The following is a 27,765-nucleotide window of genomic DNA, read 5'->3' as shown; positions in this document are numbered from 1 at the left end:
TGCACTTTGTTCTCGGTGTTAATGGGCTGAGCATAGAACTGGCACAGCCGCTCCCACTGGACAGCCCGAGCCCAATACCGCATGGACGCTACAAGGCACTCTGAGAGAAAGAGCCTGCAAAACAGCGCACTTTGTTTAAAGAAGTGTGTTGGATATGAACTTTTCAGTTGTTGTCTTTCATACAGAGCAATGGAAAGGTAAGTCAGACCAGTCGGGCGCAAAGTGCCCCTGCAGTAAGGAAGAGCTAGTTGAGATGCTGAGGAGTGCTTCACCCCTAGCGATGGTGAGAGAAAAAAAGAGCTCTCCTTCTAATGGAGGGATGGCGATAGCAAGTCTCTCTCTCTCTCTCCCACATCCATCTACCCATCCATTATCCAAACCGTTTATCCTTACTCAGGGATGCTGGAGGCTATCCCAGCAGTCATTGGGTGGCAGGCAGGGAGAAACCCTGGACAGGCTGCCAGACCATCACAGGGCACATACACACACACACACACCCATTCATTCTTAGGGACAATTTAGTACGGCTGATTCACCTGACCTATGTGTCTTTGGACTGTGGGAGGAAACCGGAGCACCCGGAGGAAACCCACGCAGACACGGGGAGAACATGCAAACTCCACACAGAGGACAACCTGGGAAAACCCCCAAGGTTGGACTACCCGGGGCTCAAACCCAGGACCTTCTCGCTGTGGGGCGATCACGCTCACCACTGCGCCACCGTGCCGCCCCTCTCACATACAAACAAACACAAATGTAAAAACTGTACTACTAATACTACTACTAATTTCAGCTGTTCCCGTTAGGGGTCGCCACAGCAGCTCATCTGTTTCCATTTCTTCCTGTCCTCTGCATATTCCTCTGTCACATCACCACCTGCATGTCCTCTCTCACCACATCCATAAACCTCCTCTTTGGCCTTCCTCTTTTCCTCTTCCCTGGCAGCTCCATATTCAGCATCCTTCTCCCAATATACCCAGCATCTCTCCTCCACACATGTCCAAACCATCTCAATCTTGCCTCTCTTGCTTTGTCTCCAAACCATCCAACCTGAGCTGTCCCGCTAATACACTCATTCCTAATTCTGTCGTTCTTCATCACTCCCAATGAAAATCTTAGCATCTTCAACTCTACCACCTCCAGCCCTGTCTCCTGTCTTTTCTTCAGTGCCACTGTCTCTGAACCATACAACATAGCTGGTCTCACAACCATCTTGTAAACCTTCCCTTTAACTCTTGCTGGTACCGTTCTGTCACAAATCACTCCTGACACTCTTCTCCGCCCACTCCACCCTGCCCGCACTCTCTTCTTCACCTCTCTCCCGCACTCCCCATTACTTTGTACAATGTAAAAACTGTACAAAGTTACAAAAATACATAAGCATGCATGCCCATATACACTCAGACTCATGCGCGCACACACACACACACACACACACACACACACATGCACAAACACTGTGTAAGCTCACCCTTCTGACAGTAGTCAAATTTATAGAGCTCGCTGGCCTCAGGTTGGCGCTGGCAGAAGACCAGGTAATGAGTGATGTTGCCGTTGGGGTCGTTTGGCGGTTTCCACTTCAAGATGATCTGCGAGGAGGAGTTGGAGGAGGAGATCGGGTCCAGCGGGACTGAGGGCTCTGGGGAGACACCACAGGAACACATGGGGCTTAATTAATATTTTACAATAGGTCTGAAATAAGACTCGAGGTGGGTTTCTGCCCACGGGGGATAGGGGAGTGGGGGAAGTGACCCATCCGTCACAGCCAAAGAAAAAATAGTCACCAAAGTCAACTACCAGTCAGACAATGTTAACAGGATAAGCAGTGAATTTATAAAAACTCCACAAAATATGTGGTGGCGTCTGCCTTTGTCTGTGTGTGTCTACAGAGTGTGTGGGATGGTGTGCGCTTCTTTCTCACACGTGCTGGGCATGCAGAAGAGCGAGGGGAGATGGTCCTCTGGTTAACTGATCGCGGATGGCATCGTTTTCTTAGATGGATAAAAAAAAAAATTCATAAAATTGTCAAAAATGGATTTAGCGCCTCCGCGGTGACGCAGCGGTCTAAGCATCGGCTTTGTGTCGATGTAGTTCCTCACCGGGGGCCAGGGTTCGCACCTCGGTCTCGCCAGATCTGACTATGGCCGGAGTCAATGAAGCAGCAACATCGGCAAATGCTGCTTTGGGGGGGGGGGGTCGGCTTGTGTTCGTCACATGATATAAATCTCTGTGTGTGCCAGGAAAACAGGCGTTGGCTTGGCTCGCCTTGTCACAGAGGTGGCGAGGTGGTTCCTTCGACACTGCTGGTTGGAGAGGTGCAGTTGGCAAACACATACAGTACGAGGGTGGGTGTTTGATCTAGAATAGGGATCGATTGGCCACTAAATTGGGAGAAATAAAGGGGAAAAAAATCAGAAATAAATGTATAGGAAAAATGGATTTAGCCTGCCTATGTGTGTGGGAAACACTATACACACTGCACGGTTCAACACCAGTGTCTCAAATACTGTAAAAGTGACAGTACGATATGCTTTAAATTCAAAAAGTGTCGGAATTTCTTTTTTTCACATTATATTTTTCAAGTCCGTGCTACAAAGGAAAACACCTTCTTCACCAAAATGAAAAATTTCCCCGGTTTTCTCCCCAATTGTACTTGGCCAATTACCCCACTCTTCCGAGCCGTTCCGGTCACTGCTCAACCCCTCTGCTGATCCGGGGAGGGCTGCAGACTACCACATGCCTCCTCCGATAGACGTGGAGTTGCCAGCCACTTCTTTTCACCTGACAGTGAGGAGTTTCACCAGGGGGATGTAGCGCATGGGGGGATCATTCTGTTCCCCCCAGTTCCCCCTTCCCCCCCGAACAGGCACCCCGACCGACCAGAGGAGGCGCTAGTGCAGCGACCAGGACACACACCCACATCCGGCTTCCCACCCACAGACACGGCCTAATGTGTCTGTAGGGACGCCCGACCAAGCCGGAGGTAACACGGCTTGGCGCCATGAGAATGTAGTCTGCTAATTCACGCCTGAAGAAAAATGAAGCTTAAAACATGTGCACACTTGAGAGAAAGTAATTGATATTTTCCTCATTAATGATGTATTATTTCACCCACCCACAACCCGTCCGCTATTAACCAGAATGTCTTTCTGCATGCTCAGTAATCCAGGTAAGATGATGACAGAAGGTTGAAGCAGTTCATCCGGACACAACATTTACTGAGAGAAACGTTTCATCACTCATGATGAGGTCACTGAGAGGAGTGACGAAACACTTCTCTCAGTAAACGTTGTGTCCGGATGAACCGCTTCAACGTTCTATTACTCAGAATGTTAAGTTTTATGACTCGGCCCGCCCGATCCGCGAATTAACCGTGGTGCCCGCAGATATAACTGTGATCTGCGCATTACAAACCGAGAAGCAGACGAGCACAGGGACGTGTCATTTGTCCAAACGCAGTGGGAAATGACACAATTTTGAGCATTAAACCTGAGTAAATTATGTTATATCAGACAGACTTCTCTTGTAGATTAGTCATGGAAAATGAGAGCCGGGCAAATCTTCCTTTTGTTTCAAGCAGCAAAAAGCTGTATCATGGGCGTCCGGGTGACATGGCGGTCTATTCCGTTACCTACCAACACTGGGATCGCCGTTTCAAATCCCCATGTTACCTCTGGCTTATTTGGGCGTACTGGCAGACACAATTGGCCGTGTCTGGGGGTAGGGAGCCGGATGTGGGTATGTGTCCTGGTCGCTGCACTAGCGCCTCCTCTGGTCGGTCGGGGCGCTGTTCGAGGGGGAACTGGGGGGAATAGCATGATCCTCCCACGTGCTACATCCCCCTGGTGAACTCCTCAGGGTCAGGTGAAAAGAAGCAGCTGGTGACTCCACATGCATCGGAGGAGGCATGTGGTAGTCTGCAGCCCTCCCCGGATCAGCAGAGTGGGTTGAGCAGTGACTGGGATGGCTCGGAGGAGTGGGGTAATTAGCCACATACAATTGGGGAGAAAAAAAGGAGGTGGGGGGGGGTTTATCATGAGGTGTTTTGAGTTAATTTGCCTCACTTCACATCACACGTCCTATGATATGCGCACATCTCGATGACGACACTGAAATGACATGTCACAGAAAGTTGAATCAGTTCACCTGGGCACAACCTTCAGTCTTAACTGAAGAGGTCACTTAGATGAGTGATGAAATTATTCTCTCTCAATAAATGTTGTGTCCAGATGAACTGATTCAACTTCCTGTGATTTTTTTTTTATACCTGGGTTATTGAGCATGCATCAAGACGAAATGACATATCGTGCAGCCCTAGCTGCTATGGTGAAGACACTGCAGTGAAATGCGGAAGAAGGCTGCAGCTGAGTCTGAAGAAGAAGCAAAGCTGATGTGGTTAATTTGGCAAAGGTAGATCGTAGCAGAAAACCTTTACCAACAGACACAACAACATCCATGTTTTAAACACAGATTCAACCACTTTTTTTTTGTTTGGCAGTAATAAAGACACTACTAGGTTGGTGGGATACAAAGGACTACAAAGAAGTGCGACGCATGTATAAAGGTCTCAAGGTGGTGAAAAAAAAATTCAGTTTGTTACTAAAATACAATGCATAATCAATAAATTAGCTAAGATGTTGTGGGCCATCACTAGTATGAAATATATAAAAATATAAACATAAAATATAATATAAATAAAGACTATATAAAACATATATATATAAATTATATATATATATGATACTTTTTTATAAAAAAATACATATAAAAAAATATAGTAGTATCACTAGTATGGCTACCAGTATGAAAACTGGGCCTCTTGCTGTTTTGTCTACAGAGCCTGTAGATAAAACAGTTTCCTGCCTTGACAGCAATGTAAGCATTTCCTCTTAAAAACAAACCATTTAAATGTTATTTAAAACACCATATTCTTTAACTAAATTCTTCCTTACAGGAAACCCTGTGAAACTCCCTGGTTGGCTGTTTTGTGGACCTGAAGGTCAGACTAAGGAATAAGTGAGGCATATTAGTCAGGACAAGCGGGGAAGAACAAGTTTTATCTGGCTCAAAACATGTGGGACTCATGCGACTGACTAAAATGGCACAACATATGCGGCAAGACTGACAGTTTTGATGGTTCAGCAGGATCAGGACCTTCTACTACCAGATGTTCAAAAATCACAAGAGCTTCGCTCCTGCAGTCATTACACAACTTAACAATTTTGTGAGACTTGACATTTACACGGCTACCGTGTTACTGTTTGTTTTGTGTGGTCAAAATTATTTTTCTGCATGGTGAACCCAAATTTGGTGGCCCAATGGTTAGCGTTGTTGCCTCACAGCAAGAAGGTCTTGGGTTCGAACCCCGGGGTTGTCCAACCTTGGGGGTTTGCATGTTCTCCCTGTGTCTGCGGTGGGTTTTCTCCGGGTGCTCCGGTTTCCCCCACCATCAAAAACACATGCATGTTAGGGTTTATACTCCTGTCTGGGCCCCTGACCGAGGCAATGGAAAGAACAAGTGGAGTTGGTCCCCAGGTGCTGCACGGCGGCTGCCTGCTGCTCCTAGCTACACAGCTAGGATGGGTTAAATGCAGAGCATAATTTTCCTACGGGGATCAATAGTTTATCCAAACAAAATACCCATGCTACTGTGAGAGGCTTGATGAGCACGAGTCGGTGACTGCGATTTGCATAAGCAGGGTTAAGGTAACTGACACCAGCCACCAGGGAAACGCGGATAAATTCAGGCTGTTGTTGATAAGCTTTACGACCCTAAAATCCACACTGGCAGCAAAACATCACTGTTTGATTTACTTATGGGTGGGGTGGGTTCTATTCGACTCTAAAAGTGGTTCAAAAGCTTGGAAAGCTTTATGCAAAAGAAGGTAGGTCTACTGCACTGCTTAAGTATTACACAGGCTTTGTTGTTCAATGTTACTGATTACACAGAGCAACAACTTTGGCTGGGGTTTCTACACCTCCGTCTGGTAAGGCAATTTCTGAGTAGATTATAGGCCATTTTAATCAGATGTTTTAGTGAGGGGGAAAAAAAAAGTAAGACATTTCAGACGTCAAAAACCGTTTTAGCCCAGGGTTAAGGCAAACAGTTCTGACAATTAACTTCCCCCTAGACAACGACAAAAATATCACCAAACAAAAAACAAAGTTGTATGAGGCAACGGTTTGACTTCATGGAAATGTGCATGAGCACGAACACAGAGGTGGTAGAATTAGCCCTCAGGAGACAGAGAGTCCCGTGCTTTGTCATAGCGAGATTAAACTGTCCCCGCGTGATGACAGTGCGACACACTGGTCCAACCGCATTGTCAGACTACATTTCACAGCCAACAGTTAATTCCTAATTACATCTCTGCCCCTCTGATGAGCTGTGTGGGTTTCGACATCATACAGAGCTGGAACGTGACGCAGTCGCCAGACGGGCAGAAAACAAGCCATCCTTTGCACGGCTGGCTGAAATGTCTCCACCGGCAGATTGTTTCGTGTGAGGGATGTGATGCTTGCTGAGGTTTATGAGAAAACGTGTATTGTGTAAAAGGAAGCCAGTTAGACAGTCCTTTGTGGCTGTGATGAACACCTGACGGCACGTGCACACTCTGTGGGTGGCGAGTGCAATTAAGTGCCAAGGAAGAGATTTATAATCGCTGCGTGACTGAGTGAGACAGACATTTTGCACAAGGCAGCGCCCTGTAGGTTGGTAGCACCCCGGGCGATTTGTTCCATCTGTCTTCCTCTTCCTTGTTCTTTTGCCAGAGACGTTTTTTTGTAGCAGCCAGATTGACATAGAGAACATTGAACCCACTTGTCAATGACAGTAAATAAGAGGCACTGTGCATTCAAGATCATTCCAAATAAAACTTATTCATTGATCCATTAATCAAGATTTCGTTAGAATTATTATTAAGAATACACAAACATATTACAAATTGTACTTCTGGTTGTTGGAATTTTTGGGTAATATCTCCTAACATAACTGGTACACAACACATATCTAAATCAGCCTTACTGGTGGCATTGGTGCGCACGTAGATGATCTTGCTCTTGGCTCCATGGACCTGGTGCTCCTCAGTGGCTGAGAGCTGGGTCTTGACCATGATGGCATACTGCGTCCAGGGCTTCAGCGGCAGGATGAGGTGCCCTGGTTCAGTCTGTTCCTTGCTTCCCTCAGTGGCTCGCGGTGGCGGTTCCACATCTGCTATCACCCAACTGTTAGAGCCGCAGGCATCCTGCCCATCAAACTCTGTCACGTTCTGGAAGGGTCTGATGATAGTGGAAGAAATACATTTTTAAGGCCTAAATAGTTATTCCCAATCAAAAGATGAGATATTACAGTTTAGTCATAATCCTGTCAATGAGTAGAACTACGACAATGACAAGGTATGTGTCAGGATGTCTCCAAGTGTTAAAAACTGGTCAAAGACGCAGGGCTTGAAATGAACTCTGGCTGCAAGCCATAAACTGGCCAGTTTTGACTATAACTAGGACAAAAAAAAAAGAAGAAAAAAAGGGGGCCAGGTGCCAAAATTTATGATAAGCTTTTTCCATTCTAAAAATGTCTTGAACTAAATAAATAAAAATCAGGTTACTAGCATGGATTATGAGCTACCTGCTGTTTCTGCGCATTCATGAAGTAAGGCAATAACTTACGCTTCTTTGTAGAGAACCATGAAGCCCAGGAGGTCTCGGAAGTCCGGAGGCCAGAAGGGCTCCCACTTGATGATGATCTTATCGCTCAGGGTTCGGACCTGGGTGAACTTTAACACCTGGTTTTCACCTGAGGCAAACAGAAACATACCTTGATGAGGGGTAGGGTAGGTTTACTAATTAAGACGACAATCTTGTTTTGTCTGTGCTGTTCTGTTTTGTCTCTGCCCATCTGTTCTGGAGCAAGACACTTAACCACAGCCTACTCATGCGTTTTAAGCATCTCTGGATAAGTGCCAGTAAAATGTTGAAATTCAAAATGGAGCAGACAATAAAATGGTCTGTACAGGTAAGTACACATGCAAAAGTGATTAGGTTTTTAAATCAATCCCTCTGTATCAAGTAGACAAATGTGTAGTGTGCAGTCCTGCGCAAATGTTAAAAAGGCTTAACAGTTGGAATGTACTGGCTACACAGGAAATGTGTTTTGGGTGGTATTATTCATGCTAGTGCTCGTCAGGTTGAGTAGATGACTAGTGATAAAAGTTAGATGTTTTCGTAGGCTGCACTCCACAACTGCTGGGCCCATTTTCTTGAGCAAGTATAGTGCCTTGGCACTATACTTGCTCTCTAAAAATTGTGCTACTATTAAGTACTCAAAAGAACATTTAAAGAATGATCATGATAACAATAACTGTGACTCTGTGTATGGCTTTCATTCAGTGCTCATTGATGCCAGCGTAACCAGAAGAATGGTAGTTCTTATAGCCACGTCCAATATATATGAAAGGCTATCCAATATAGCCAGCTATATTGGACATTGGACATCCTCTCCACCCAGAGGTTCTTACAGGAGGCCTGGTCTCCATTGGTCTTTGAAGAAATTTCATTCTTGACTTGGCGTCCTTTTGTCCCTGTGACCTCCTCCATCTTGTGGATCTCAGACATACAGAGCTTGGAGTTGTAGTGGAAGAACATGCGTCCCTGCAGGATGGTCAGTTTGTGCTTGGACCAGTCCCAGAGCTGGCGTAGGTTCTGGTTGTCCAGGGCATAGAATGAGTAGTTCCTGAGAGAAACACAGAAACTACATGTCAACTAACATCTTACTCAGAGATACACGTATCGCATCTCACTAATGCAATTTGCCAGACGCTGTTATCCAAGGACACTTGAGAGAACCGTGAATGCATGCGTTTTGAATTGACATTTTTTAGCAAACCCTTGGCAGAGTTGGTGCTGCATCCTACCCAGTGAGCTACACAGCCCCTTTCATCCACAAAGCCTGGATGAAGCCTTGTGTATGATTTGGGAAAGACAGACTATATATGGCTACCACAGAGAGACATTTTGAAAAGGTCAGTTCTTCTGCTTTTAACTCATAATTACAGGAGGAGGTTTAAACGTGGTGTGGATGAGATGAGACTTGGACTTACCCGACTTCCTGGACCTCTCCACGGATGACACGGAGCTTGCGGAAAAAGGAGAGGGAGACAAGGGCGTAAGAGCGCCGCACCGTCAGGTAGCCTGTGATTTCCTCCAGCTGGCCCAGGTTGGCCTCCAGCTCGGCAGCAATGTTGGCTACAGAGACCCAAGAGACACAACCTCAGCATGACCTTTGACACAGCAGCATTCTTAAGTAATCTGCTGCAGATACGAAGGTCCACCTACAGCTCTTCCCTGATACCAAACTATTCCTTCCTGTCTGTGTTTCAGCCGTCCTTTTTCTGAAATCTTTGTATTTTCTTGAATCCACTGTATGTCACAAATGCTTAATTTTCTCTAAGAACTCAGGTTCCTTACTAGAGCTGCAGCTGATTATTAAAACCAAGTCTGTTATGAGTCTGAAAATGAGCCAAGGATACTCACTTCCTCCCCGCAGATTGATCACCAGGTTCCCATTGAGAACAGTGCAGCCTCTCAGAGCTTGGGCAGCCGTGACAGAGTCCACCGTTTTAAGACCCATACATACTTTGGGACAGAGACCCGCACAGGGAGTACAATTGAGCCTACAGAACAGAGGAAAAGAAGGATCTGTTAGCCAGCTAAAACATACATTCAAGAAAGTTTTTGGAAATATGTTTGCACGATGAACATTGTAAACTTGTCTATAACTGCCAGATTCGTGTAGCCACCACTGATTTATACCCAAGCGGGATATTGCAACTCCCTAATTTTTTTTTTCCTCACTTAAGTTTTTATTGAGTTTTCAAAAAGATATAAACAGAACAGTACAACAACATCAACACAAAAAAGAATACAGTAAGACACTGGAAATATTTCAATATTCACACAAATATTTTAATTAGGCATTCATTTAGTCAGTGTCATTTCCTGTATAAATATTCAGTTTTTCCCAGTTCTTTTTAAATATATTCTCTTGGACTCTCAAAATGTATGCCAACTGTTCCATAACAAAAATGTCTTGGACAATTTCCATCCACTGTTCCTGTTTTGGAGTGTTAACATTAAGCCAATTTTTGGTAACGGCTTTCTTACTTGGTGCAAGTAAAACTTAAGTCAAGTAGCAATCTTTTCTCATCACAACATCATCAGTGTTACCAAGATACATCACAGGGCAGGTATTTGGGATTTCATATCCCAAAATATTGTTGATATCTATGTTTACATTCTCCCAATATAACCTTATCTTTGTGCATTTCCAGAAAATATGCGAGTGGTCAGCCTCCATGCTCCCACACAGCCTCCAACACTGTTGTTGTGCAGCAAGTTGCCTGCTTTTTATTTTGGGTGTTATGAAAAAGCGAGTTAAATTCTTCCAGCAGAATTCCCTCCATATTTGTGAGTTTGTGGATGTACATTGTGTCTCGCACATTTGATACCACTCTTCCTCTGTTATCTGAATCTTCAACTCTGCTCCCCATTTTGCTTTTATGTAGAGCGTTGAATCCTCCCCGCCTCCCCCCAAACCTTGGTACAAAGCAGAGATGACCCTAAGCCCCCTCTGTTTATATGCACCCACAATCACCCCAATCATATTATTTGAAGTTTCACCTGGTTCTGACCTTACCTGTTTTGTAAAGTAGTCTCTTAACTGCATGTATCTAAAAAAATCTTTGTTTTTGAGACCATATTTTGCCTTTAAATCTTGGAAGCTCATCAATCCCCCATTTTCTAGAACAGCGCACATTGCTGTCATTCCTTTTTGTGTCCACTCTTTGAATATTGGATCATACACCCCTGGCTTAAAAAACTCCCTAAATTAGATCTCAGGATTGGGATCAATTTGCTGAAGCAGATTTTCATCCATCCATTATCCAAACCACTTATCCCAATTGGCGTCGCGGGATGCTGGAGCCTATCCCAGCAGACATTGGGTGGCAGGCGGGGCGACACCCTTGGACTGTAGGAAGAAACCGGCGCACCCAGAGGAAACCCGCAGATTTTCATGAAAAAAAAAAAAAATCTCGTTTTTATTGTATGAAAAGGTTGAGAGTCAGTCTTAATGTGAATATGTGCTGGAAATGTGAAGAGAGGATTGAATTTAAATTTCGAAAAAAAGTGAATTGAGAATGAACTGAACTCAAACCTTCACCTTAAAATCTAGGTTAAACAACCTGGGCTTACACAACCCTTTCATAACAGCCTCCTCTTATAACAAGTGTGGGCGCAGTTTCCCATGCTGCCATATTAGCTAATTTCCCAAAAAGAGGTCTAAACATTTTTTTATGCTCCTAATGGGCTAAGCACAAATATTCATAAGGTCAAGCCGGAAAACCACCACACCCCCTGCACCCTCTTAAAACCTCTCAGCAGGCCCAACCGGCAACTTTCAGTGGCGTCACATGCTGAGGGGAGAACACAGACAAAGTTGTTTTTTTTATGGTTTCAATTTGAGGGGATTAGGATGGGGATTAAACAATGATGGGTGATTTACTTGGGGCCTTTGTCCCTGGGTCAAAGTTGTTTTTCCGCTGGCTGGTTTATGAGGCGAGAATGGCCTTGTCTACCAACTGTCTGGTGAGCTGGCAGAGCATTTAGGGGAAACAAATGGGGCATTCCCTCCTCGCATCTTTGCCAAATAACAGGGAACCAGGTACCAATGGGATTCTGTTACAAATATAGCCCTAATGGGGGTGACGTCACTTTAACTTTACGTGCTTCACATCTCGCCCTGCAAAGTTAGGGCAGCGGATATATTCACTGAAACATTTCTCATTTACAGTTTGTCATTAACAGAACAGAAACATCTATGAGTTGCAGGACATCCAGAGATTGTGGACTTTGCAGCAATCTTGTACTTGCAAATGAAACGGTGGTTCATAATTATATCTTGTGACTGCTGTATAGAACAAACCATGAACATCAAATTAATGCTTGTAAACCTAACATGTCATTGGCAGCCACACAACTTCACCAAAGTCGACTCGGCATTTTCCCCCTCTCCGAAACCACATCTGCAGCTCTAGGCCAGCCTCTCATAACCCCTTGGAATACAGTGCATATCCTCAAAGCACCTTCTACAGTTTGGCCTTGGGCCAAAACAGGGCGAGGTGCCAACAGAGCGAGAGAGAGCGAGAGAGAGAATGGCCATGGGGAGGACTGGGAGGCAAACGAAAGGCAAAAAGCAGAGAAATGAGTTCATAAACGCACACACAGGGAAGTAGCAGCCCAAAGTCAAGGGAGGTGGGATTCTGACGAGAAGGTTGATGGTTCACAAAGTCTGAACAGGAAAAACTGTGTTTGTAAAGAGTTTTAGTCATTTTTCCTTTGATAAAAACTGCTTGAGGTGCAGTTGAACGAGACGCTTAACTCCATTCCCCCCTTTTTTTCTCCCCAATTGTATCTGGCCAATTATCCCATTCATCCGAGCTGTCCCGGTTGCTGCTCCACCCCCTCTGTCCATCCGGGGAGGGCTGCAGACTACCACATGCCTCTTCCAACACATGTGGAGTCGCCAGCCGCCTCCCTCCACCCGACAGTGAAGAGCTTCGCCAGGGAGACATAGACGATCACGCTACCCCCCCCCCCCCACATGTTCCCCCCCGAACAGGCACCCCAACCGATCAGAGGAGGCACCAGTGCAGCGACCAGGACACACACCCACATCCAGCTTCCCACCTGCAGACACGGCCAACCGTGTCCGTAGGGATGCCCGACCAAGCCGGAGGTAACACGGGGATTCGAACCGGCGACCCCCGTGTTGGTAGGCAACGGAATAGACCGCTACGCTACCCGGAAACCCAGCTTAACTCCATTTTGCTCTGATGTTGCTGCTCAAGGGGCAATGGTAGAAGACACCGGTAGCACTTCAGCAGCTTTCAGGTATGAATGTGTCGGTCAGTGAATGTGAAGCATCAAGACAAAGAGTAATCATGCTCAGCAAACACAATATGGATGAACAAAGTTCAAGTACACAAGTTATGCGTACATGCACGTACACAGGAAACACTGTACTAGTGCATCCTCCTTGCCATGTCATCACAGTGACAGACAGCCTAGACCACTCTGCTATGGCTTACTTGCCAGACACAGCCTTTCCTTAGCAGCACGCTGCAAGAGCAGGCTGAGGCCTCTCTGGACTGGCAAACATGTCCCAAATGCTTCTAAGTCCTCTCTATGTCCTCTGGGGCCCCAACTGTCAGCCAGCGAGCCATGCTGTGACAAAAGGCACCAAAGCTCAAACAGGCTAGTTGCATTCCAACCTCTGTCCAAGCAGATGATTAGTGTGTCTGGAGTCTATACTTCTCGACGGGCACTCACACAAACACACATACACTGCACAACCACACACACAAACAACAGACGCACAGCCTTGCCGAGGGTCAGTGAGGCAGTCTAGGGCTGCAACTAGTGAAGGTCAGCCATGAGACACGTTTGTTTGGATTTTTGGATGCTCTCTCTCTTGTTCCTTTCTCTCTCTGTTTCTCACACACATACACACATGCATGCCCTTGACACTTGGCAAGGACAAAGGAACACACACCACACAGCTGCAAAGCCACAAATATGCATACAAACACACATAGTTACACTCGACCACACACACACACACACACACACACACACACACACACACACACACACACACACACACACACACACACACACAATTCATTTGTTTAAAAAAGTGGCATTAAGCATAATAAAACTACTTGAAACTGGAATTATGGTTCCAAATGTAAACAGCAGGCGAAAGACCATAACTGAGCTACCATTTTCCAAATTCATTTTTATACCGAAAAAAAACCCCCAAAATTCTTGACCTTTTTCCATCAATATTATCACGTTTTTCTTAAAAAGAATAATAAAAAAAAATTGGCAATGGTATGGGGCAAAATGTCTCGTTTCCAATTTCAGTTTCAAAATCAACTTATGTCCAGCGTTTTGTCCAGTCAAATGTCAAATCCTTCTTTCAGCAAATCCCAGAAAAGTTGACTCAGTTCATCTGGACACAAGGTTTAGTGGGAGAAACGTTTCATCGCTCAGCTACGTGACCTCTTCAGTCTCAACTGACTGCAGGTGCCCCCCCCCCCATAAACAACACAGCGGCATGACAACCGAAACCAACGACCGGTTTCATATGCAAATTGCCGTGACCGTTAACTAGAGTTTTGATGGCCATGTGTGCTATTCACAGAGGATTGGGGAATAGTTGCAATCACAGCATTGCCCTTAACAGCGTACACTTAGCAGTCGGGGGACCCGATCCTTGGGGTGGACCAACTTCTGCTGCAGCGTGTTTTGAGGTTTGAAAGCAACTGAGACGCGGTGTTTGGAAAATACAGGTCTCAACTGTTCCCACACACCCGCCACATATGGAATCACCACAGGTTTACGCTTAGACGGCTGTTGTCCTTGTCCTCTCTTTGATTGGCTGGTGCACTGTTTGGACACCTTCCTGGCTTTGACAAACGCCCAGGTAGGATAACCACACTTAACCAGGGCCTGTTTAATGTGGGATTTCTCCCCTTCCCTGGCCGCTGTGTCGGTGGGGACGTTGTCAGATCGGTGGTACAGCGTCCTGATGACTCCTAGTTTATGCTCGAGTGGATGATGAGAGCCAAACCTTAAAGAGCAGGGTAACCAAATTGACAGATTTGCTTCAAACTACTTTATAAATGTGGGAGATGTATTGCTGTTGACATGTTAAAATGTGTTGAACCATGTATAGAACTGATTTGCGGAGTTAGACCGTTTTTGGGTGTTTTTCCCGTTTTCCTTTCTTGATTTTTTGGCCGGCTTCCTTGGTGACGTCGCTGTCTTCCTTTCGTTGCCAAGCCCCCAGAGTCTGAAACCAGTGGACGCTGCAGATTTTTACATGTTTTTGAAGCTTTGTTTTAGATACTTCGCAACATTTTCAATCATACAGAATTGGCTGGGTGGTTACTGATATGTTTTCCTGGGGTATGGGTATCCCAAAACACAGATTTGAGCTCAGTTACCCGCCACTTTAAAAACTGATCAGTATGTGTTGGTTTACAGTAAACATCAACAATCACTGTCCCCCATCACCAATTACAATTTCACAGTCTAAGATTAAGTTTCCTTTATTAATCCCCTTGGGGAAATTCAGTTACTGCAAATTAACCCATCCTAGCTGTGATCTGTGTAGCTAGGAGCGGTGGGCTGCCGCCTTGATGCGGCGTTCAGGAACCAACTCCAGTTCTTTTCCCATTGCCTTGGTCAGGGGCACAGACAGGAGTATAACCCCAACTGCATGTTGCTTTTGATGGTGAGGGAAACCGGAGCACCCAGAGAAAACCCACCACAGACACTGGGAGGACATGCAAACTCCACACAGAAGACGACCTGGGATGACCCCCAAGGTTGGACAACCCTGGGGTTCGAACCCAGGACCTTCTTGCTGTGAGGCGACAGTACTAACCACTGGGCCACCATGCCGCCCTAAGAAGGCTAACCTGTCATTTTTCACATCCTCCCTGGTGAACTTGATATGGTTGTCCACAGAGTTAATGTGGTCGGTGAAATGTGGTACATTCTGAGATTTAATTTTAACTCGGGTGTCGTCCACAAATCTGAACCAACGGATCGGTGGTGTCCCTGGATAGAACATCAGAGTCCTCTTTTCCACTTCCTCCATGTACAAGTTGGCCACTGTAGGTGAAACTGGGGAACCCATAGCACATTGATGCTATAGTGCTGCCCCCTATATGTGAAGTACGTGGACTGAAGACACAGCTTCAGGAGCAGACACACTTGGTCAGTGTTAAGGGCGGCCCTATTGCTAAGGGTGGGGTCATTTTGTAATTTCATATGGACTACCTCCGCTGCTTCATCAACAGGCACGCACGTGAAGAGAGACGTAACATCATAAGAGACCATTGTTTCATCCCCCTCCATAATGATGTCCCTCACCTTATCCACAAAATCCATAGTGTTCTGAATGTGATGTTCATTACTGTCTACCAACGGGTTAAGAATAGATGCCAGAAACTTAGAGATGTTGTTGGTCACTGAGTTAATCATACAAACAATAGGCCTTAATAGTACATCCTGTTTATGTATCTTAGGTAAACCATACACACTAGGTGTAGCTTCTCCTGGGTATAATCTGTGGTACAAAATTCTGTCAATAGCATTGTCCCGTTCTAACAGCTTCAGAAATTCCATCACCTTTTTCTTGCAACCACTAGCTGGCTCTCTTTTCAGGGACTCATAAGTATTCATGTCGCTAAGTAATGTCATAACTTTCTCACGATAGTCCGTCTGGTTTAATTCAACAGTGCATCTGTCTTTGTCTGCCGGAAGGATGATGATGTCACTGTCCTTACTGAAAGTCATGAGAGCTTCCCTCTCATGTCTACTGATGTTGGACAGCGGCGGCTTCGCATTGCGCAGGCTGAAACTTTCATCTGCAGTTGCTCCGCTTCCGGGTCCACGATATTGTTGTTACGGATCGCTGATTCAGTGGCTGTGATCTGTTCTGCTAGCAGGATTTGCCTCGACGTGACAGCAAAATTCAGCCCCTTAGCAAGGATGTCTTTCTCCGCCTGGGTGAGTTGTCTGTCGGACAGATTCTTCATCCACTCGTCCACATCGCCGGCGTGTGTCTGGCATCCGTCTCTCCGTCTGCCGTTGAGGGCACTGTCCGTTGTCTGCCGATGTCTCTGGCATGCAGCAAGTAGGACCAACTTCTTTTGCCACCTGGTTTATCTACTTTCCATGTTGTGCTAGACGAGCATTTACTGTGAACTCAATCACCTGTTGGAAAGTGGTCTCACCTGGATGCAACATAGGTCTCTGTTGGATCTGCTCCTCTTTGGCTTTCAACAGGTCGGATCTGGAGGATCTTGCTAGCTCGGTGGCCCTTGACAGAAGATGTCATTTGCAGGCTCTTAGGTGTAATCTACTCTGTCTGCACCTGAGGCTGAATCTCAAGTGGTTCCTGTAGTCTGCCATCCGAAACGAGTCAAAATGTCTTGATGCATGCTCAATAATCCAGGTAAGGAAATCCCAGAAACCAATAGTGTAATTAGCTTGATACTGTTTCTAGAAAAGAATTTGTCTCTTACTAAATGCCTGAAAGAATTTAGACTGAATAAGAAATTACACGACTCGTTTGATTGGCAATTTTTGAAAAGCAGAAGGAAATTAAGTTCATCAACCACAAACCCTCACACTATATGAGACACGGGAGGAAAAAATAAGGGGGGGGGGGGCTCTGCAGACATTTAGCCCTGATTCGCCTGCAGCTTGCACACTGCACTGCAGACTCCGGCTGTGGAGCAAACAACTATCAATTTTGGGCTGCGAGCAAGACACCAAAAATGTCAGGGGCTGATACTGAGTCAAAAGCAGACACAGATGAGCCAACCATCCTGCTTCGCTGCGCCACTCTGACCTAGCTGTCTGCACCCTACTCCCACTCCCCCTCACCGAGGGCTGTCACACATACAGAAGCACAAACACACAGCCCAAACTGGAAGACACACACATACATCAGCACAAACAAGATGCGTGTAAATGCATACTGAAACTCACTATACATGTGCCAAGAGATGCAAAAACAAGCAACAACTAGATAAGCGCATACACACACACACACACGCATGCATGCACACACGCTGCAGTCTAAGCACATCTAGGAAACCTTCAGTTCCTGCACTGTGGCCCTGTGTCTATAGACACTGTGACTACATAGAAAAAGAGCGATGCGACCGTTGTAGTTCTTAGCCTCGCTCTCACCTAGCCTGGGACTCACTGGCTAAGCGTGTATCAGCTTTAGCTCAAGTTAAGAGCATTAAAGTCTCTTTTTTGCAGTAACTATCGTAACAATAGTACACGTGCATTGGAAAAGTCAACATTTCACAAGTGCAGTCATTTTCCTTTTATTTGTTTACTTTTATTTTGTTGAGCAAGGCTGTGCAAGAACAGGGCGCCAATGCAGGCCGACTGTAAAAGGACTTACTGCAGTCGCACAAATGTTGCTGCGGCTGTCGCCGTAAAGTGACTTTTAGGCACGGCTAATGGAGGACACGCAGATGTTAAAACGAGGCATGTTGAGGTGCCCAGGTAGCGTAGCGGTCTATTCCATTGCCTACCAACTAGGGGGTCGGCGGTTCGAATCCCAGTGTTACCTCCAGTTTGGTCGGGCGTCTCTACAGACAGAGTTGGCCGTGTCTGCGGGTGGGAAGCCGGATGTGAAGAGTGGGGTAATTGGCCAAGTACAATTGGGGCGAAAAGGGGGGGGCAAGGCATGTTAATCATATTTATTACACGTGTCGCATGTGGAAACGTTGTCATGGAAATGCTGTTGAAACGCCGGTGAAAACATAACCCAGCTACATGTCGACATCTAAAAAATGTCCACTTTTCCACCAAAGGCAGCCCAGTTTTAGCCCCGGACGCCTTGATGCATTGTCTCCTGCAGCAAATCACCCAAAAAACGTTCAGCGAGATGTCTAAGGCCGATGAGCAGGGCTCTCGGCGTTAGAAACAGTCTGCTCCTCTCTCTGTGTTCGCGTGCATGTCGAGGTGCTCGGGTCAAACAAACTGATGAGATTATTGCTGCATAATACCTGAGAAAGTTTTTCATAATACCTTGCATAAAAGTCAAAATGCATTTGTAAATGAATGCTCGGCTTTTCCGGCACAGTGTGTTGTGCGGTATAGCGTGAATGCTTATAAGTCAGGCTTTTACGGAAATTATGCACAATTAGAGAAGTCGATTAGTCTGAGCACAGGGAGGGGATTGTGTGTGGAATTGTCGTGTGTGTGTGTGTGTGTGTGTATGTACAAATGCTCTCTTGGTGCCCTCTTTCTGTAAATGTTGGGGGAGGGGCTAAACTTGGCTTCAAGACCTGGGTTCCTTCCTGGGCAATTTACAGGTGTTGCAGTTTATGAGGGGTTACTGTACTTTATATTTAAAGAGATACCTTCATGCTGTTTCTGAGCACATTTTTAACATGGGTGATTTGAATTACAACCGAAAGGTAGGTGTGGTTTTATGATTTCATAGCTATTGGCTACTGAAATTCAGGGCGGTCGTGTGGGTGTGGCTGGGAGGGCTAAGCACTAGGGCTAAACCGCTTCCTATAGAAAAACGAGAAATTCGCTGGTGACAGCCCCCTTCCTGCTCTGTCATCACTTTACAAAAAAAAAAAAAAGGCGAGCGACGAGTCCACCAACAGCAGCTTCGAGGTTGAGGATGTGGAAGACGATTCCTCTTTCTCAGTGGAAGTTGACTACTCGCCTCACGAATATGTTGCTCAGTAAATACAGCCGTATTTCTTCGAGCCAAAAGGGCGCGTCTCCGCTTTTATAGCGTCACTCTACGGACACGCCCCTATGCTAATGGTAATTCGTGACGCGGCAAGTTGCCACATTTTCACCAACTGGAAATCAGTTACTCGACTGCCGATATCTCTCGTCTGGTCATAAATGTGATTTTAGGGCTACCACTTGTCTCACTGATCACATCCACACTGCTTACATCGATTAACAACAGTAAAAGTCGGATTTCGATGCAAGTATCTCTTTAAGGCCTTTTTTAAAATTTAATCATTAATAATTCTCATATTTGATATTAAGTTCCTGTTAAATACAGGACAATTATCCTGTAACTGTTAACTTCCTGTTGGTTCTGGTAGGATGAGGTCGCTAAGAACTGAGGCCTGGTGATATATTTTCACTGAAGGAGGCAACGCAGCTAAACCAATATCAAGAGCACTAAACACTGTCCCCAGTTCACTGATCACAAACCTACTTCACTGATCACACACTCACACACACACACACACACACACACACACACACACACACACACACACACCCTCTTCCACACTTGTTCTGTTGCAGTTGACTAGGAAAAGCACAGCGAAGTGACGTGTGCGTTTCCACTTACGAGGAGGAGTTGATGGTTGTGTAGCCGGAGGGACACTCAGGGATGCAGGCTCCGTTGTGGATGACGTACTCGTGGCAGTCCAGACTCTTGCTCTGCTCCTTCTCCCGCTTGCATTTGTTGTGCAGGTCCTGGCAGAAGGCGAAGGAGACACAGCGCCAGCCCTTGAAGGTGTAGTGATTGACAGGGCAGCGCTCCACACAGGTGCCCTGGTGTTGGAGGTTGCGGCAGGCCACACAGTGACTAGCAGAATCGGGCTTCAGGCAGCCCCCGAGGCACTGGCTGTGGCAGCACTGGTCGTCTCCAGTGCAGGCACGGTACTTACAGTGAACAGGGCACACTAGAGGGAAAGAGAGGAAGAGAGACATGAGTCAGGTCCGCAAGCTTCACACGAACATTTGAGAGGTGACGTGGGAGTGAAGGGTGGCGTAGCTGTTCGAAATAAATAAGAATCAGAAACACTTTATTTGTCATTTCATTTCATGCACTTGCGCCCATGAAATGAAAGGAAACACCGTTTCCCCCGGCCCACAGCAGTGCAACACAAAGCCAAAAACACATATCCAAAAATTACAACAACACATATAGCCTAACTAACACATATCTAAACTAAAAAAAAAAAATCACTGTCCAGGAGAATGAACGCCAGCCAGGATGACTGTCGGAACTGCCGGTCTGCATGGGCTAGCAGCTAACTTAGCCTGCCCTGCTTCCGTGTCCTGTCAGACCGCCCTCAGTGTTTCCTCTTCGGGTGCAGCTCCGGTCAGGGCCGTGGTCCTTGGGCCCACAGGACGCAGCAGACCAATGTCCCTCAGCTGATCCAACGCCAGCTCTCCCAGCCAGACACCTTCAACACCCCTCCTCGCACTCCACACGACGATACTATAAACACAGCCAACGCTAGGCGAGGCTGCCGCCAGACCGCCCTCGGTGTTATTGGAACTGCCGGTCTGCATGGGCTAGCAGTTAGCTTAGCCTGCCCTGCTTCTGTGTCCTGTCAGACCGCCCTCGTGTTACCTCTTCGGCCACAACTCCAGGCAGGGCTGTGGTCCCTGGGCCCACAGGACGCAGCAGACCAAGCTCTCCCAGCTTATCCAGCACCAGTTCTCCCAGCCATCAAACGAAGGCAAACTTAGACGCAGACGTGGACAAAGACATTGCATGGATGGTACTGGGTGAGGCTGCTGCAAACGTGAATTCCCGTCGCCATTTTCCCACACTGGTACTGGGTGAGGCCACTTGCAAAAGTGAATTTGCGCCGCCATCTTCCCACACTGGAAGTGGAATATCCTATAAATTAATATCCTATAAATTCCAACAACGGACAATTTTTGGTCCAAGTATCACCGAGTAATGGACCAAACCTTTATCAGATTATTTCTCCTAAGACAGATAAGAGCATTACCTGAGTGACCAAAATTATAAAAGGAAAATACGAGATATTGAATTATTCAGGCCTTTAAGTATACAATTCTCGAGTGCTCAATGTGAGCCTCAGAAGGAGGAACATCATTCAAACACCTATTATTCTACTTCCCCCCACATGACCATGATGATATTAACCTGTCCTGAAAAAACAAGTTAAATGCCGTAAACATCCTATATGGTCAGACCAACGTCTCAAGACAAATTCTTACTGAACGCTGATGGCTTTAAGCTAGCCATGCAGAGGAGCATCTTTCATTCACCAACATGCACGCCTAACACAAACAGCAGGGTTCCACAACCAGTCTGCAAGAGACAGATAGTCGTCCAGAAGGCTTGGTGAAAAAGTGAGAAAGAAAAAAAAATCCATGGCTTTATGATTTGTATTTTGTGAGAAGATTGCCACTATTGTTTGTGATGAGCCTCTTTTCATTTCTCATCACTTTCAGATAGCGCGTGGTTGCACGGCATTTAGGGTCATTATATATGTGACTGAAACGGGGTACGGGGCTCCACGGGGCTGACTTCTGTCGTCCGTGGCGAGGCCGTGCCGACAAGCCCCTGTGCCTTCAGAGTAACTAAATTCAAACTTTAACACGATGGCCCCTTTCTAGCAGTGTGACTTGCACAAGCTCCTCAAGAGTTCACAGATGAAAACAAATTGTAACAGAGAGCTGGGGTGCAATGACACACAGACACACACACGCACCAAGGCACACAAACACGGTCAAGTTCGCCAGCATTTCGGCATTACGTGCACATTCTGCGCCGGAGGGGGGCCCATTCATTTTACTGTGGGCATACACACATGTTCTTCCAACTAGGAGTGACCCTCTAAATCTGTCACATAACACCAGTCTCTCTGGATTGGCAGGTGTGTATGTGTGCCTCTGCGTGTGTGTGTGTATACACCAGTGTTTGTGTGGTTGTTTGCCAGGATAAAATCTCTTGAAAGGTAAATACAGCAGACTGAGCTGTCCACCAGGATTAGTGCCTCATCCCAGAGAACCAGATTAGGGCTGGCCAACAGGAGGGGGAGATAATGAGGGGTTTGGGTTAGGGACAGGTCACAGTTCACACCCTAAGGGTGCACACACTCTTTTGCGCATGCACATGTGGGGGTTTGTGTATCTGTGCTGGTACACACATGCGTCTTGTGCAGGGTCCGAACAAACGACATCCATCCGTGTGCACCTACAGGGCCACGAGGCATGCGGGCCGTCATCGGGGGGGTCGACTTGCGTAAAAAATGGAAATGCAGGCATTTGTACTCCGAGTTGCGCGACGCGTTGAATTTTAATGCGATCGTCTTGATGTCCTGGCCCACCAGGCGCTTTTCTCTGTCGACGAGCGACGGTTGAGTGTTATTTTAGCGTGTTTCCAAATGTGCTAGGGTTCATTAGTCGCACAATGTGATGAGAGGTCAGCCCTTAAAGGGAGAAAACAAGACGAGCCCCAGTCCTCCTCGGTCTTTCAGGTGCCTGAAAAAAGGCTGTGTGTGTGTGTGTGTGTGTGTGTGTGCGCGCGCACACGTCTGTGTGTGCAAATGTGAGAAAGGGTATTAAAGGCAGACGTTGTGGGGAGGTGGTAATTCTAGGAAAAATAATGATATAACCGACTTTTGTCTACCTCAGTGCTGGCTGCATAACCTAGTCCACGTTGGATTTTCAAACACAAGGATGAGCTTTGAGATATATATATATATAAAGATTAAATTCTATGGTTTTCCTTTTTACAAACGTTTTCTTCCCTCTTTCACGTCAGCGTGTTGCAAAACGCCCGACTCCCCTTTGCGTCCCTCACAGCAACATGCATGTGCACGCACATGTTCACACCCACGTGATTACACACACACACACACACACACACACACACACACACACACACACACACACACACACACACACATGGGCGAGATGCTGGCTGCTCTTGTTAGCTCCTGATCCCCCTGAAGGGCTCCATGCCGGAGCACAGGCCCAGCAGCAGATCCTCCCTCAGCCTTAACCAATGTGTTGGCTGGCTGGAGAAGCGAGCCATTCATATGGCCTCTCCCATCTCCAAGGAGGAGCGGTGCACAGCTTAACCCCTTGTGTCCCTCTCTCTCGCGCCTTCCGCCCAAGCAGACAGCCGCATCAATGGCAGGTATGCGGAAAAACCGACACGAGAGCCACACAGAGACAGGCAAGGGCCGAGTGGAGCTGAAAATGGCCTGCACTTCGTCTCCGTCTCCTCTCCTCTCACTGTAAGGGATCAGAAACGCTGGAATTAAGCAAAAATAGAGGACATTTGTCATTTATTCTTCTGAACGATTCTGTAATCTGATGAATTCGGGACACAAAAACTTGCCCACTTAATACTCTTTTTTGAATAAGTGGAGAGATTTGTGGTGCGCTGAGAGTTGTTGAGTTCCAACTGCTGTCTCAGCAAATGTCTGTGTGATGTTGTGGCTGTGCCACACAGCTAAATGACTATTCCTTATCACATTTTCCCCTCAAAAAGAGTTTCTAACCATATGAAAGATGGGCAATGTTTTTTTTATGCTGTTCGGTTCCAAAACTTGACGTATGATGAGCGATTCCTCCCCTTACAAATTTAGGGAAGACACGAGACTGAAGTCAGTAAGGGTTTTTTAATCATTTGTAGACTTTTACTTACAGATTTTTTTTTGAGGACAGAATCGTGTGATGTTTGATTATTTATTGATGATGTTTTCAGTTAGAAATACTGGCTAAGAGTGTCCGGGTAGTGTAGCGGTCTATTCCGTCGCCTACCAACACAGGGATCTCTGGTTTAAATCCCCATCTTACCAGTGGCTTGGTCGGGCGTCCCTACAGACACAATTGGCCGTGTCTGTGGGAGGGAAGCCGGATGTGGGTATGTGTCCTGGTCGCCGCACTAGCGCCTCCTTTGGTTGGTCGGGGCACCTGTTCAGGGGGGAAGGGGAACTGGGGGGAATAGCGTAATCCTCCCACGTGCTATGCCCCCCCCTGGTGAAACTCCTCACTGTCAGATGAAAAGAAGCGGCTGGTGACTCCACAAGTATCAGAGGAGACGTGTGGTAGTCTGTAGCCCTCCCCGGATTGGCAGAGGGGGTGGAGTAGCAACCAGGATGGCTTGGAAGAGTGGGGTAATTGGCCGGATACAATTGGGGAGAAAAAGCGGGAAAAGAAATATTGGGCAACAAGAATACAATAAAAAAGGGTCGGAACATTTCAGTTCCCAGTGTACCCAATTTTACAATAATTGTGATATTCCACAAAACTATATTGATAAAAACTGTATAAAAATAATAATCCAGCTTGATAATATTGCACACACAAAAAAAAGATCATACGGGGATAGCCGCTACTGGAGGAATGTTAAGCCTTGCTCTCAGCAATTACGTTTTGCTCAGAATTCTACTTTCTTCCTCTGTCTCTACTCCATCTCTCGTTGCACGTGACATTTACTCAACTGCAAATAATGTGGCATATTTTATGACATGGAGACAGTCCAAATAGATCAAGTGGCCACCACTTCCTCTCCTTAGAGCTGACAACACCAAGTCTGCTCATGTGAGAACAATGGCAGTGCTGCGGGATCATAAATCAGTGGCTTTCCCTCACGAGTAGACATCTCAGCAGCTCATACAGTGTCAACAACAGCAACGACCACAAGTACAGTTGGGACCAATCCGATCCAATATCAGTATCGGGTGCCGATGCTGACGTAAATCATTCATCGGATATCGGAGTGACGTTACCGAGCCACAACCGATCCAGATTCCACAGTCTGAATCGGCTGTACTAAATTGTCCCTAGGTGTGAATGTGTGTGTGTGTGTGTGTGTGTGTGTGTGTGTGTGTGTGTGTGTGTGTGTGTGTGTGTCATCCCTGTGATGGACCGGTGGCCTGTCCAGGGTGTCTCCCCTCCTGCCGTCCAATGACTGCTGGGATAGGCTCAAGCTTTCCCCGCGACCCTGAGTTACGATAAGCGGTTTGGATAATGAATGAATAAATAAACACTAGTGCGGTGCCCGTTCGGGTGTAATCCCTCCCCCGGCCACAGCGTGGGTTGCGATGGCAGAGTGGCGCTGTTCATCCAGTCGCCATGGGAAGAACGTCTCTGTCTGTATGTACGTCTGTCCTTCGATTTTTCTCGACAACCGCTCATCAAAAAGACTTCACACACTCGACACTGCTCTTCCTTGGGTCCTCAGCAATACACACCCGCCAAGGGTGAAGTCGACCGGGTGAACAGTTGTCGAGAAAATAGAAGATTCTTTCCATTTTAGTTAGATGTAATAATGCAAAATGTTGCAGCACAAATTAATTAATCAATTAGTAATCAAACAGTTCTACAAAGATATCCAGTAGTCCCGTTATACATACCGCCGCTTCTTTTCACCTGACAGTGAGGAGTTTCGCCAGAGAGACGCAGCGCGTGGGAGGATCACGCGATTCCCCCCAGTTCCCCCTCCCCCTTGAACAGGCGCCCCCACCGACCAGAGGAGGTGCTAGTGCAGCGGCCAGAACACACAACCATATCTGGCTTTCCACCCGCAGACATGGCCAATTGTATCTATAGGGACGCCCGACCAAGTCGGAGGTAACACGGCGATTCGAACCGGCGATCCCCGTGTTGTCAGGCAACGGAATAGACCGCTACGCTACCCGAACACCCCAATCCCGATATTTTACCTACTGCGGTGCACTTGATTTGTTCAAGTTTCTCTAAACATTAAAGGAGTTGCCATAGTAATATATATTCCTACACCTCTTTGTACGTGAAGCCTACTTACATTTAAATTTATTCCAAAGCAATTTATTTGAAGAACAACAACAACAATAATAATAATAATAATAATAAGAATCCACATCCATAATCCATAAACCCTGGTATCTGTGTCGGTATCGATAGACATCCAAATTCAGGTATCGAAATCGGATCGGAACTGAAAAAAAGTGGATCAGTGAATCTTTAACCACGAGAGGCCACACAGAAGAAGACAAGACTTGCTTCTTGTGTGCTTGTCAGAATCTTCTCCATGCCGTGACCCATGGGACCTTTCAGAGAGAGGCCACCCCAGGCCCACTTTCATCTCCAAGAGTGAGGAGGACGCTGAGGAGGCTGCTTGGGGAGGCAAAGTGCATCGTTCTCTATTTAAACATGCAAATCTCTCAAAGCTGAACCCAGTCTTCTGTATTATCGCCGCTCCTGTCGCCTGCACTGTTCTTTCTAGGAGCCGTGGAAAGCCTTGGTCTTTTCTCACATTAATCTGTGTCACTTAGTAATGCTAAGCTTGAATGTGGTTTGGTCAGCATCTTCGATGCTTATCTCTGACAGGGACTATGTAAAATCACTTGACAACAAGAAATTGATGGGCTTTTGGGGGTGGCGAGCATCAAGTTGGTAGTTGGACCCGGACCTGTAAATAATTGGCTACATCTTCAAAAAAACAACAACAAAAATTACAGACAACAGCCAGTCTTAGGGCTGAAGGTGTAAATCCCCCCGCCTTCTTCAGGCTCCTTATCCTCAGTCTACTCTGGGTCCAAGGTCCGACTGATCTCCTGTCAGCGGCCAGAGCAAAGTGCAGAAGGATCTCATGGAGGCTGGAGGGGAATAATAAAGCAGTAGGAATGCCTGGCTCTTCATCTCATTACCCGGAGTTTCACTTGGAATTCTGACAAATCCACACAATGAGAGGCTCAATCCTCTCCTGTACAAACACACAATAACAACAACAAACCAACCCAATGCTGGGCCCCTGTGTGTGTCGTGAGGGGGATGAATACATGCTGTCAGGATGATGCCAACATGAAATGGGAGGTGACAGAACAGATTTGCACAGCCAGCCAGCAGCTAGCGCCAACGACATGGGGTGTCAACAAAGCAGATGGAGTCCGCATTTGCACGCAAGAGATGGCTTGCACTGAACAGCTCCTTGTAGAGGACTGCTCCTGTTGTTAACATACTGAACAATACGCATGAGGAATACCTGCTAATTATAAAGTTCAAATGGGAATGACGTGGCAGCGGAAAATAACACAGTAATGCACTCATCTCAGAATTTCTGTCAAAAGAGCTTCAGTCTTTCACACACCCACAGTCCTCATGGATGACAGACATACTCTGCAAGATTTCACAATTAGGGGCATCCGGGTCGTGTAGCGGTCTATTCTGTTGCCTACCAACACAGGGATCACTGGTTCAAATCCCCGTGTTACCTCCGGCTTGGTCGGGGGTCCCTACAGACACAATTGGCCGTGTCTGCGGGTGGGAAGCTGGATATTGGTATGTGTCCTGGTCGCTGCACTAGCGCCTCCTCTGGTCAGTCGGGGCACCTGTTCGGGGAGGGAGAGCTGGGGGAAATAG

General features: G+C 46.6%; 1 protein-coding gene across 1 annotated transcript in view; it reads right to left on the bottom strand.

The window, feature by feature from the left end:
- insra (insulin receptor a) overlaps window positions 1-27,765 on the bottom strand; it is a 69,282-nt gene that overhangs the window by 15,307 nt on the left and 26,210 nt on the right. The window contains exons 3-9 of the mRNA XM_056292550.1: window positions 19,988-20,324; window positions 9,529-9,668; window positions 9,096-9,240; window positions 8,514-8,728; window positions 7,666-7,792; window positions 7,025-7,278; window positions 1,472-1,639 (exon numbers count right to left, since the gene is read on the bottom strand). Of these exons, the coding sequence (XP_056148525.1) occupies window positions 1,472-1,639; window positions 7,025-7,278; window positions 7,666-7,792; window positions 8,514-8,728; window positions 9,096-9,240; window positions 9,529-9,668; window positions 19,988-20,324 (1,386 nt within the window). The remainder of the gene's footprint in view (window positions 1-1,471; window positions 1,640-7,024; window positions 7,279-7,665; window positions 7,793-8,513; window positions 8,729-9,095; window positions 9,241-9,528; window positions 9,669-19,987; window positions 20,325-27,765) is intronic.

Source organism: Lampris incognitus, chromosome 14 (genome assembly GCF_029633865.1).
Source record: "Lampris incognitus isolate fLamInc1 chromosome 14, fLamInc1.hap2, whole genome shotgun sequence".
In the NCBI taxonomy this organism is placed as follows: domain Eukaryota; kingdom Metazoa; phylum Chordata; class Actinopteri; order Lampriformes; family Lampridae; genus Lampris; species Lampris incognitus.
The sequence above is the reverse complement of the archived record's forward strand: the minus strand, read 5'-3'. Positions and strand labels throughout refer to the sequence as shown.